This window comes from Trichogramma pretiosum, unplaced genomic scaffold, assembly GCF_000599845.2.
Source record: "Trichogramma pretiosum strain Unisexual culture from Peru unplaced genomic scaffold, Tpre_2.0 scaffold47, whole genome shotgun sequence".
Taxonomy (NCBI): Eukaryota; Metazoa; Arthropoda; class Insecta; order Hymenoptera; family Trichogrammatidae; genus Trichogramma; species Trichogramma pretiosum.
The window spans coordinates 321,811-334,866 of NW_019640859.1; the positions used below are offsets into that span (position 1 = coordinate 321,811).

The 13,056-nt window shown below is 34.4% G+C and overlaps 3 protein-coding genes across 5 annotated transcripts; 1 reads left to right on the forward strand and 2 right to left on the reverse strand.

Annotated features, from left to right (window-relative positions):
• Positions 1–1,008: 1,008 nt before the first annotated feature.
• LOC106654395 (geranylgeranyl pyrophosphate synthase) lies at positions 1,009–3,072 on the reverse strand. The gene is made up of 7 exons (XM_014374230.2): positions 2,662–3,072; positions 2,389–2,543; positions 2,158–2,302; positions 1,948–2,068; positions 1,723–1,862; positions 1,553–1,655; positions 1,009–1,440 (listed from the first exon to the last, which is right to left on the reverse strand). The coding sequence occupies exons 1-7, from the start codon at positions 2,719–2,721 to the stop codon at positions 1,211–1,213; spliced, it is 954 nt and encodes a 317-aa protein (XP_014229716.1). The 5' UTR covers positions 2,722–3,072; the 3' UTR covers positions 1,009–1,210.
• Positions 3,073–3,416: 344 nt separating this feature from the next.
• Positions 3,417–7,360, reverse strand: LOC106654397 (cyclin-dependent kinase 11A-like). 2 transcript variants are annotated; one of them, XM_014374231.2, is made up of 4 exons: positions 7,145–7,360; positions 6,205–6,564; positions 5,967–6,017; positions 3,417–5,689 (listed from the first exon to the last, which is right to left on the reverse strand). In XM_014374231.2, exons 1-4 carry the CDS (start codon positions 7,189–7,191, stop codon positions 3,547–3,549), a joined length of 2,601 nt encoding a protein of 866 aa, XP_014229717.1. In that variant the 5' UTR covers positions 7,192–7,360; the 3' UTR covers positions 3,417–3,546. The 2 variants fall into 2 exon arrangements, with proteins under 2 accessions (XP_014229717.1, XP_014229718.1); XM_014374232.2 differs by lacking the exon at positions 5,967–6,017 and having other exon boundaries at positions 3,418–5,689.
• An 84-nt stretch (positions 7,361–7,444) lies between these two features.
• On the forward strand, positions 7,445–8,692 carry LOC106654426 (glucosidase 2 subunit beta). Of its 2 annotated transcripts, XM_014374278.2 has the most exons (5): positions 7,445–7,507; positions 7,609–7,882; positions 7,976–8,252; positions 8,314–8,409; positions 8,490–8,692. In XM_014374278.2, exons 2-5 carry the CDS (start codon positions 7,715–7,717, stop codon positions 8,552–8,554), a joined length of 606 nt encoding a protein of 201 aa, XP_014229764.1. In that variant the 5' UTR covers positions 7,445–7,507; positions 7,609–7,714; the 3' UTR covers positions 8,555–8,692. The 2 variants fall into 2 exon arrangements, with proteins under 2 accessions (XP_014229764.1, XP_014229763.1); XM_014374277.2 differs by lacking the exon at positions 7,445–7,507 and having other exon boundaries at positions 7,523–7,882.
• The last annotated feature ends 4,364 nt before the right edge of the window (positions 8,693–13,056 follow it).

Here is a 13,056-nt window from a genome sequence, read left to right on the forward strand (position 1 = left end):
TTTTCGGAAAATAACATACATCGCTGTTTTTTTTTCTTGACAATTGTAAATATATATAGAAATTTATATAGATGTTCAAGTACAATTATTTGTAAAATTTAAATAAAAATTGTGCCAATATGATTGTGTTTTATTTGAACCTCGTGCTATCATCAACTATCATTACACCTTGTTTACTGTCGTGGTTGGTGCTGTATTTTTTAACCAGATGACTGTTAATTGCTGCTCTAAAATAATTTATTTCAAGTCTTGTTTAGAAATGTTAATGGAGCGAGCGTTTAGTAAACTACTGAATTTTTTATAAACGTCAGGTAATGATTTTTTATAAACCCTAAATTGATTAAACACGGCCTATTGAAAGATTTTGATTTTACTGATGGACACTAATTATTTCTGGCAAGAGAAGGGAAATAATTTTTAATTGAAAAAGTCAACGTGGAAAGTATTTAAGAATAGGAAATTCTGGCGTTCCATCGGACAGAATCGATGTTAACCCCGTGTACTTAGTCGAGACAAACGGAACTATCGAACAGATACAATTTCTTAGTCCCCAAAAGTAGATACAGATAACGAAAGCTCAATTTTTAAAAAATCTAAACTATGAACTGATGTGCATCTGTTATTAATTCACTCTACACTAAATGGGATATTAAAAATGATCCTTGAGATATAAAATAAAATTTTTCAAGTATAAGAGATAGGCATGGTGCCTCAGTATGGTTTTCGAATTACCAATCTATTAGATGGCGCGTCAGAGTAAGATTCATGGTCATTCGTAATAATAAGAAAACTAAAACTCAAAAGTTATAAATATCAATAAAAAAAAATTTATTAAACTTATTAAAATATTATTCCGTTACAAGCAATTTTCTGTACAATATTACAATGTATAAAATTTTATCATGTTCGTCATAATGAAAAAAAAAAAATTACTAATAGTTGACCTACTATTTTATATGAATTATTACATGTTATTGCTTATTTTAGTATTATTATTAACAATATTATATACATAAAAATATTATTGATTTATAATTTGTATAAACCATAAAATTATATAAGACTTTAAAGTTGTATCATTATGCTCTAAATTAGAGCTTAAGTTTGATATATTAAATTCTAATCATAAATCGTATAAATGCGTATAATTTTTCAAAGAATATGAATGAATATTTATATGATTTTACAATTGTAAAAAGATAGTTGTAAATCAACTACACACATGTTCATTATTCATACTTTTCTCTTGCTTCCAAGTTAATAAATCATCCAATACATTTATTAAATATGGATTCCCGCCAAGTCTACTTACTTCTTCTCGAGCTTGTTTGTCAAGATCACTTAATACTTTTCTTGTGTATGCAAATGAACCAAATTTATCTAATAAAGTAACGCAGTATCTCTTTACTTCAATATTTTTGGTTCTTTGACGGAGAATGTCTAAATAATATTATAAGGAAAGTATTTAGATTATAGCTGTACTAGCAGCCCAATTATATGCATACAATTAAACATTTTAATTTGAAAATCAATCAATTTTTAAAAAGGATACTTAAAACTTGACCATCATCAGCATGGGTTTGAATAGCATGAATAATTGGAAAACTGAATTTTCCTTCAGAAAGATCTTCACAGTAACTCTTGTTTTCTGCATACTAAAAATTAAATCATTATAAAATCATTTATAAAATTTTGAAAATATCTATGTGATATGATTCTTACCTCTTGTAAGCATAAATTACAGTAATCATCGCGAATTTGAAAATACAATCCTAAAATACCCGCTAAAGGTGTAAAATCTTCTTTGTTGGGTGAAAATAGTTGCATTAAACGAACTGCTAAATTGAATAATCCCCCAGTTTCTAATAAACATAGTTATTATGATGTAAGATATCTATTCTATATTTGTGTTATCTTTCAGTATTAATGATCCTTGAAACTACTTACTCCGAATTGTCATAGTCCTGTATTCAGCTTCTGAAGGACAAATGAAATTATCTCTCCAATAAATTTCCATACCTTGACCTCTATGCAATTCTAAAAGTTGTTCCGTGTACACTTGAGTAGCCTGTACATAAAAAATGACAAGAATAGTTAACAAGAAGAAAAAATTTGTTGGAGAAGATTATTGAAATTCAATAAAATTTTATTTAAGACCTCAGAATGATTAAGTGCAATGACTCTTTCTAAAGCAATAAATAATACATAATTAGCAGCATTAATTGTACTGGCAACTCCATAAATGGAATGGGCAACTGGGATACCTCTTCTAAGTATGGAGTTATCTTGAATATCATCTATTCTGTTATGAAAATTAGATTAATGAACAAATTAGTAAGACTCATATTAAGAACCTTTTGTCACAACAAAATCATAGAAAATACTTACAAAAGACTAGAGTTGTGTAACATTTGGGTGATATCACCTACTGCTTGAAGTTTTTCAACGGGTATTTTAAGCCAGTAATTAAATGCGTGGGCTAATTTTCCTCTAATCTGCTTTCCAGGTACTTGAAGAATGTATGTAAATGGTTGGAGAAGTTTCTACAAAGTAATTAAATTTATATTGCTTTCTAGTTTAAAAATATTTTCATAGAGTAGGGTAAGCATAAAATGAATAATATTGTTGATAAATAAAACAACAAAATGATTACTATCTAACCTCATCTTGTTCCTTGTCACCACTGTGAGAATAAGGCACACCATTTCTTTCGGAATCCATAGTAAAATAAGTTTTTGGACTAGGGGTAAATAAAAAGTTCAGTTATGAGAACCTAAACTAAAAATTTTACCCGTACGAGAACATGAACAATCTGATGTAAATATTTTTAGAGACAATCAGTCAAAACATCAATCGAAATTTGTAAAATTACACAGCACTTTTTGAAAGCGAAAAATTGCGAAGTGTCCCAGAGTCATCGAAGTTTTAAAAATGTACATGACATCAAAACTCTTTCGAGATCAGATAAGATTAGCTACCAGCGTGCGTAACTGATAAATAACATTTCAAAGCACTAAAATTTAGCATTCTGTCGTCTGCCGCGGTCCAAAGAGTAAACCAAAGCATGCTTTGTAATGGGCGCTGCCACGCCGATCAGAACGCCGTGTATCGAACAGTGAACGATTGTATCGACGCTTCAAACGATTTTGCATTTTGCGAGACTATCGAATTTCTGTGACTTAATCGAGCACAAAAGTTTTTCGGAATAAATACAAGAAAATTCATTATTAACATTTTAAAATATGAAAAATCTTTAAATTTTACTAGAACTTTTCAAGGACTATAAATAACATAATTCAACGAAAGTAGGTATGTAAATTAAAGAAATTTATATGAAAAGAAAGATCTTATAATAACGGTAATTTCATTTTAACAAATATTTATGTACAAATATTCAAATTATCTTATATGCTATTACATATCAAGTTACACTATACGTACTAGTTCATATAATAATAGTCGAATTTATATAATACAGTTAAAGCATATAATACAAGGATTCAATTTACATGATATAAATTGTACCATTTTTTAAAATTAATTTCGTCAAAATTTCAAATGAAATCCACCTCCAACGGCTTGTCGGGTCGCTGCGCGCCCACCCATGTGAAATCCTGACACATTGTCCTCTTCGTCTTCCTTATATCCCTTTTGTTTGAATTCTTTCCCACCACTTGGTGGTTTAGGGGATTGATTAATTGTTCGCGCCCCAAATTCTGATTTGGCAGGCCAAGTAGGGAACATCGATGGATCAATCGCCACGGGTGATTCGATAAAATAGCCATGTTTCAAAGCATCTTCCGCTGAAATTCGTTGCTCTGGATCGTACGTCAAGAATTTATTGAGTAAATCTATACCCAAATCCGTTAAAAGATTGAATCTTTGTCGGATATTGTTCACTGGATATTGTGAAAAAGAAACTTTTTTCGTCATAGGTAATTTGCTGTAACCGGGCCAAATTCGATCATTTGGTGTTCCCAATTCTTTAAATACTCTGTTTAAAAGATCGAGCTCTGATTTTCCTGGGAAGAGAGCTTCCATTCTAAGCAACTCGGCAAAAATACATCCGACCGACCACAGGTCAATCGGCGTACTGTAAGTTTTACTACCCAGTAGTAATTCCGGGGCTCTGTACCACAATGTGACAACAATAGAAGTGTATTGTTTAAGAGGAGATCCATATTCTCTGGCCAACCCAAAATCGCCAACTTTTAAAATTCCTCTGTGACTTAATAGTAAGTTTGACGTTTTGAGATCCCTGTGAAGAATCCAATTATCGTGCATGTGTGATACAGCTTGCAAAAGTTGTTGCATCAAGCACTTAACTTCTCCGGGAATGAAAACTTGATTTTTAGATTTCATGGTTTCTATTAGAGATTTTAAATCGTGTTCGACGTAATCCATCACAATGAATATTTTATCCATATTGCTGCCAACAACGATTTCTCGAACAGTGACGATATTAGGGTGTTGAGCTTTGAGTAACGTATTAATTTCGCGTAAACTTGTGATTGGAAAGCCATCCTTTTCTTTTTCCATTTTTAATCTTTTCAATGCAACTATTTCTTTGGTTCTCCGGTCTTCAGCTCTATAGACAACGCCGTAAGTACCTTCTGCTATACGATTTAAACATTTGTATTCCTCAACGCTGCGACATCCTTGAATGGCTGGTAAGTAAGCCGGTAGCTCAAGCATCAAGTCCATTTCACTTTTTTCTGTGTCATTTTCTGGTTCCTTACTTGTACCATTTGTATCTACATGTTCCGAAGAAGACTCATTATTTGATGCATCAGATTTAGCAAGTTGAATTTGGGATACTGGACTTAGATTATAATCTGAATTAGAATCTTCATTTGAATGCTTAGATGCATCAGAGTCGTCTTCATCCGAACTTGAGCTGGAACTTGAATCAGTTGAATCGCCGTCGGAATTGTTTCCACTCTCTTGATCCGATGCAGCTGAATTGTGACTTTTTGGATTGCTCATATTTGAATCGGGCGAGTGGAGATTTTCATCTGATAATTCTACCACCGATGGATCCATAGACGATGATACGTCATCGTGTTTGCGTTTTTCGCCCCGTTTTATCCGACGAGCTTCAAGTTCTAGCCGAGAACTCTCTTTTCGTCGAGCCATTTCTCGTTCAGCTTCAATGAGTCTGTGGCGTCGCAGCTCTTGTTCGTTCATGTCCTTTGGATCTTTCATTGCAATGTGCTGCTTACTTATCATTACTTCCATACGATCGAGATCTTCGTACAAGGAAGCTTCAGGTACCTGCTGATGACGATGTTCTCTGGAGTGTTTTTCTCCCGTACCATGCCTATGTTTCTTTTCTTCATCTCTAGATCGAATTCTTTCGTGCTTGTGCGACCTCTTATGTCTTTTCTCTTGTACCGGATATCTTTCTGCCTCGTCCATTATTTCAAGATGTTGCTGATAAGACATATCATGTTCCGGCAATCGTATGTGACGGCTACTTCGTTCTTCAATCAAGCGAACTTCACGCCTGTCACGGGCGTTGGCTACAGCTTTTTCCATAGCTGCTATCATTTTCAGTTCTCGTCGTTCCATTTCTCGACGATCGGTACTTCCGGATGACAATCGTAATTCATCCCGACTGCGGGAAGACGAAGACACTTCCAATCTATACTCATCTCGTTTTTCTCGTTTTTCTCGTTTATCAAGTAATCTGGAAACAAATGTTCTTCATTATTTACTTTCTATTATCATTTTTTACTTGAAGTACTTTTATCATTCTCTGTAAACACAAATGTACAGAAAAATTATAGAAATAATTTAATCAAAGGATAATATTTTCAATGATAAGAGTGATAATTTTCAAAATTGCAAGTAAATAATCATACATATTAACAGATTGATTCTAAAAAGTTCTTAAAATACTTTAGATTAAAAAAAGTATGCAACAAGGGTTTGCTCATACTTTTAAAAAATCAATATTCCAATACCTGTTAGTTACTCTGCTCAGATTGGTGTTACTATCGGTATGACCAAAATTACTGTTTTTTTTTTTTTAAATGAAACATGGAAAAATAAAATTTAGTGGATAAGTAAAACATCAAACTTTTCAATATATATGATTACTATATTAATTGTGAGTCACTAATCAGTACAGTATGTTCATTAGATATCAAAATTATTTAAGTAAATAAAAGTAAAATTAAATCAAATTATAAGTTCATTTACCTTTCTCTGAGATCTTCTAGAACTCTGTCACCAGTACTATGATCTTTTCTCTCAGTACGAGAAAATTCTCGCTCTCTTTTAGAAGGATCAGATCTTCTACTCACTTGTTTCTCTATTGCTTCTGTAAAATCTAAGGATCTATGATGTCTGTTGCTATGGGAGTATTGTTCTCTGTACCTGCTTTCATCTTTGCTAGTATAATTGCGGTATTGATTTCTGTCTTTCTCATCTTTACGTTGAGCACTTCGTTCCAAGTATTTATCATGGTGGTTTGATATAATTTTTCTATGCCTAACTACTGCTTGCGGGGGTTTGATTTCCAATGAATCAGCAGTATCTGCACCTTCTTCCTCAGAATAACTAAAACATATCATTTACAAATAATAAGTGATCAATAAATTTAAAAATATTATAATTTTAAAAATATAAAATTGCAACAGGTGTATTAATAATATACTATTCAAGGTGTGCATAAATATAATATATTATTCAAATTAATGTCATACGTGATTATTTGATTGAGTGCTTGTAAGTCAAGAATTTCCAATCAACAGATTAGCTTTCAATTATGTGAAATTAAACCATCTAATTATGTGAATAACATGAATAAAATGAATGCACAATGATTATTACAAGAATAAAATGAATTTATAGGTTTTCTTGACTTGTTTTTTTACTATTTGAAAGTTAGAATTTATATAGATACCATTTCACAGCAGTAATAAGAACTTTTTTTACTGAAAATCATATCATATGTCTTGCTATAGATTCACATAACCTTATGATCTAGAAATCCTTAAATATAAAAATCATCTCTACTTTTAAGGAAAATTTCTAATTGTTCAGTAAAAATAATAGCGTCTTTGCATGCTTACAGTAGCTCTTGAACGAAAAATCGATAAAATTGACAATTGTTTTAGTAAGAAAAAATTGTACTCACGGACTTCTACGGAGTTCTCCTTCTTCCATTGCTTTCTCGTCATTCATTTAAACAAGTTACTCATATCACCAAAAATTGAATAAAAAATTGTAAAACATAGAAATGACTTTTAAGTCTCGTAAATTAGAGCAGCGATATAATAACGCTATGCGTCAAAATCGTCAGCTTCCAAGTTTGTCCGCACTCCGCAGTCAAGCCACTGGGCAGTGGGCTCTGCATTGTCACCAGCCAGCATTACTTCTGTCTCGTGTGTTTGTACTTTGTGTAGTGAGTCGAGTAGTGACTGGTCAGTGGCTGGATAGCAGCCGGCTTGTTAAAAGTAAACAAAACATTGCGGACTGAGGGTGCAATCGTAAATTATAGGTAGATCAAGCTTTTCATTCGCTGCATTTGTCAGTCTTCCCATGAAGAGGAGTTTCCTTCAATTTAATTATCGATATATCATGTTATTTACGATTTGATAGTGTTTGATGCGTCGAGTGTACAACGCTGCAGTTTGAAGGCTTCCACAAGATTCTTTTGTTAGTTGATGGAGAAAGTGCAACATACACTTTCGAATGAAGTTTTATAATGTTGAAACTTTTCAAAAGGTGCCGGAGATTCGCTCGAAAAAACAGGTTGACAATATTCATTATGACAGCAGCATCCTTTGTTATTTTACAAATAAGCTATGCTGATTTTTTGTCTGACAAAGTTGAGTCTGACTCAAAGTATAGACAACATGTTGCTGCTCATAAGGTCAGTGAAACAATTCCTAACAAGTATTATGGAATATTCAATGGTGTAAAATATTTTAGATTAATATGAATGTTATTAAATATTGTCTAAAAGGTACTTCCCAAGTGGAATGAGTCATATCATTCAAAAATAGTCAAAGATCCATATGGTCATTCTATATCTTTGCGAGGAATACATATCAAAGATACATTAAAATTCATTCCTAATTCGAAAGGAAAGTTCAAGTGTCTTAAATCAAAGACTGAAATAGATTTTATAAAAGTTAATGATGATTACTGTGATTGCCTTGAAGATGGTAGCGACGAACCAGGTACAAACGCTTGCAACAATGGTATTTTTCATTGTGAAAAAGTTTCCAAAGGAATGACAGGTAAAAATTGATATGATATACCTTATATTTTTAGATTTATATCTAATTCTCATACTTTTAGAAAAAATTCCATCCTACCGAGTTAATGATGGAGTTTGTGACTGCTGTGATGGAAGTGATGAATGGTTAGAAATTTCAATTTTAGACACCCAGATAGGTAAAATATTTATAAAATAATATTAATATTTCCATTTTATGTTAATATTTTTAGCAACAAAAATTAATGTACTAATAAAGTTTCAGGAAATCAGCCATTGCAGTATCGAAAAACAATATGTCAGAACAAATGTAATGATTCATGAACAGAGCATTACACTAATTCAAAGTGTAATTTTATCAACATAATTATCTGTTTAGAATTAAAAAAATTATACTTACTGGGTTAAGTATTTTACATTCAAAAAGTTTTTACCTTGCGTTTAAGCATATTTACTTTAAAAATTAGATAATTTTTATTTACAATTATATACAACTAAAAACAGCAGATTCTTTCTAAATTAATCTGTACAAATGAATTGTGAAAAATTTTTGTAATTTTATATGTAATTAAAAAATTGATTCTATGAATAATAAATTAATTTTTAAAGTGTTCAAAACAATTTGATGTCTCTGATCACTGTAGTTGATGTCATCTCATTTTTATAAATTTTTTACACATAAATAACTTTTAAATTACTTGCTACAATTACTACATTCTCAATGGATTTTTGAAAAAAAATCAATTCATAATAAAATTAAAAGCATTAGAAATGCTTAGTCCTAAATTTATTAAGAAGAAAATTTAATATTATCTTTAGTGTGTTAAAAAAAATTATGCAAGTAACTTAATTTTGTTAACAATCAATTTTTTTACCAATGCATGGTAAGTCGATAACGCAGTAATTTAGGTAAATCATAAAATTTTGACTTAATTCTCAACACGTCCAATTAATTACGAACTATTTATGAATTATAAAAACGCAAAAAATTGTTTACAGAAAAATCAAATTTCGTTTTTGGTCAAATTGTGAGAGTTGCCTAGTTTTTCTAATTAAATTTATTAATCCAATGAAATCGTGACAAGTGGGATTATGAGAATAAATTAAGTTTATTGCCACAGAAAGTGATGAAAAAAAATTTATAGTGCAAATAAAACTCTTACAACATAAAATTATCGTTTTGATTAAAAAAACGAAGGAGATTATGAGCCTAATCTTTGCACCTTGTGATTCAAACGCCTCATCTTCCAATTACGTTATTACCAGAAACTATAGATATTGATCTGCGCTTTCAGTTCTTTTTCCTCTTGTGCGCTCGGGGCTCTCTTATGAAAATCTCGTTCGCAGGATAACTCGTGAGGGCCCCGATTCGCGGACGTAAAGGTATATAGCGAGAGAAAAAAATTAAAGCGTGGACGATACGGGCAATTCGATCGTAAAACAAGAAGGAAGGTTGCGAGACAACTCGCTCGAGGAAAAAGAGAGGATGACACCGTGGCGTCGAGATTTCAACAATGAGATTTGAACATATATTGCTATTTTCATGTAGGTTCATCAAGTTCGAGAAAAGATTGCAGCGAGCCAAAAGGGTAGTACGGGACTATGTATGCAAGTACGCATCAGTGCTTTTGCATCCATCGTCGTCGTCCTTACAATTATTTATATTACACGAGGATTCACGATAGAGCTTGCTCGTGGGCGGCTCGATCGAGGCGTGTAACACATATAGTATTTTGCACTTGCCCACGTTAATCTGGTTCATAATTTTATTTATTACACCGAATTTGTCATTTATTTTTATAAAGAGCATGCGGGTGTGAGGCGAGAAATTATCGAGTTTGATCTTGCTTCTTCTTCTCTCTCGTCAACAACTTGGTAAACACTCGAGGACGTATACGATTACCAAATTTAGCTGGCAATGCAGTACGACTTTGTCTATCTAATGGCTCGCATATTGATGTATATCATCCGACGATCAGTGGACACGAGCGCGAAGAATACTTCCAAACTAAATGATGTTGAGGGCGGAAATTTCTGCGTCAGAAGGCTTTCATGCTCGAAGCCAAAGTGACAAGTGATCGGCTCTCTCTCTCTCTCACTTTTCTGTCTCGGAAGGAATTGCGACTGGCTTAGCTGATTCGTCGAAAGCCGACCGAGGACATTCGCTTCATTGCTTATAATATAGGCACACTTTTACGCTATAAATGATCGAGCTTCGCGACATGTTTTCGAAGGCACTCGTGTTCGGCTCTTTTACGCACTACTGTTTTGCTGGGTCTTCCGTCATCTTATTTTCGTCTTCCTTATGAATCCTCTTGTATAGAATAATAAGGCCCCGCCTCAGTGCGCTTCGAGCGACGTCACGTGAAATAATTTTTTTTTATTTCATATTTTTCCGTGATGATATATTGCTTACAGATCAATTTTTATTTTTCATCAGGTAATATATAACTCGTTTTTTCTTCACTCGCATTTCAAATACAATAAAATTGGGCATTTAGTTCGCCCGATGTGTAACAGAAACATTAGTCGCCCACGAGATCTTCCATAAGAAATATGAAATCGACTAGGGATTTTTAACTGAACCGTTGGCTAATTTTCAATTTCCCCTACAAATTTAATATCAAATTATCTTCAGTTTCCTAATGATTCTAACATGACTTTGCACGAACGAGCTTGAAGCGCTTATAACTGGCCCTTACATACATTGGTAAAACAAAAACGCTTTAAATATGTCTCTTGACGCACATACATCCTCGTGTAGCCTCGCGCGCGGGGTAATCTCGCATTGTTTCCGGTTTTCCGGAAAGAGTCGTCCCCCGCGCGCCTCTTCGATTTCGCCAGCATATATATATATAGTATATAAATGCCTTCGTAATTGCTCCTGGTAACATCCATGTGTGTATGTATATAATAGACGCGCGCGCGAGCACAAAAATATATCGCGTGCCGCTGACCAACTGGCCCCGCGTCGCCGCGCGTTCGGCAATATACGAAGGTATATAAGGTATATGGAGAGACCGGCAGCACGTATATTTTATACCTGTATATATTTAATGAGGCACGAGGCCCGACGCGTGCTCCTCGATCCCCTCTACTCACCCTCAAAACCGACCAAATTTTTCACTCTCACAACTTGCAAACATTTCTTCTCTTTCTCAACTCGGTGACGGCCCTTTTATACAACTTGCCGCATAGTGACTAACCTGACTTTGTGTGACTTTTTTCAAGACCAAAGCCCTTATTTGCGGAGAAAAATATCAAAATTGGCCGTCAAAGACATAGTACTTGTACAAAGATTTCGTGTTATCCATTTGCGGGTTCGATACATTTATGTATACGCCACTTGTTAGCAACGTATGAAGCTAAAAACTAACTGGATAGTATCTAGGAAGCTTTTTGAAAGTTTCACTGAAACTTTCGAAATAAACCTTGCACGAAACTTTCAATAAGCTTCCATGGAAATTTTTTGAAAAGCCTCCTAAAAGTGATCTGTAAGTTTACAGAAAACTTCCCCCAAGCTTTTTTTGATGCTTTTAAAATAATTCCAAGGAAGCTCCTGTGAAAGGTTCAGGCAAGCTTCCGAAATGTTTTGATGAAACCATCGAAAAAATATTTCATGAAATCTATCTTGCAACTTTTTGGGAAACTTTCGAACAGATTCCATGAAAGCTTTTTTTGAGTGCTTCCGGAAAGCTAAAAGAAACTTTCTGGAAACTTCCTCGAATCTTTCATGGAAAGCTTTCTTGAAAGGTACTGGTAGAGCTTTGAAGCTATGTGGGGAAGCTGCAGCCGCATAGAGCGACGTATTCACATACTTTATACATTTTTTATTACTAATTACAAAAAATGTGCTGAATAGTAAATAGTAAACGCGAGAACTCCATGTCTTATGATTTTCGATGCTCGTTACGATTTCTTTCTAACAATCGTCGCGTCGATTCGTTACACCTTCCGGATACAACATCGAACCCACAACATGCGACTCGTGTAATGATTTTTGCACACGATCGTCCGAAAAGAAAAAAAATTGTAACGCAACTTTGCGGGGCCGTGTGCTCGGTACCGATTAAGCGTATTACTCCTGATTCAATGAACGAGTATCAAGTACGCGGTTAATTGTGAACGTATTACACACACATGGCCCCGCGCTCGGACCTCGGCCCATCAATAATGGCGAACTTCCGCGCGCGAATACATTATATTATACGGGTACGTACTCCTTTTCCGGCGCGGTGTATAGCCGAAATCAACGAGAAAGAGAGAGAGAGATGAAAGAAGAAGATCGAAGAGGCTGCAGTGTGTGCATAAAAAAGTACCGAAACCCGATGGATGCGTGCAGGTTTATATGGACGCAGCCGCGCGATGAACTCGCTTATATACTCGGCAGATATTCGCGCGAGCGCACATCATGCAGCCAGGCGGATCCGCTTATATCCGTTTTATTTGGTCGAACGGCCCAAGGGTTAATTTTTATATCCGTTGTTTTCCTATACATGTATACTTTTTAAAGTGTATAGCACGCGAACGCACTCTTCACTCGTTTCGTCTCTTCTTCTTTTTTTTTTCTCTCTTTGCGTCGGAGTGAAAAAAAGTTTAAGTAGCCGAGGCGCGATGAAGCGCAGGAACCCCTAGTTCGTGTATAGTGCGCGTATATATCTGTCCGGCGCGTTCACGGCTCTCATTACGCTCGAGCCTCCGCACCTCGGGAAAGGTAGTGTTTATCGGACTCAAGTATACAGAACCTGTGCTCTCTCACCCCCGTCCCGAAATAACGTAATTATCGAATTTAACCACGGACTTGCGCGCGCCCGCGCACGTGTGCT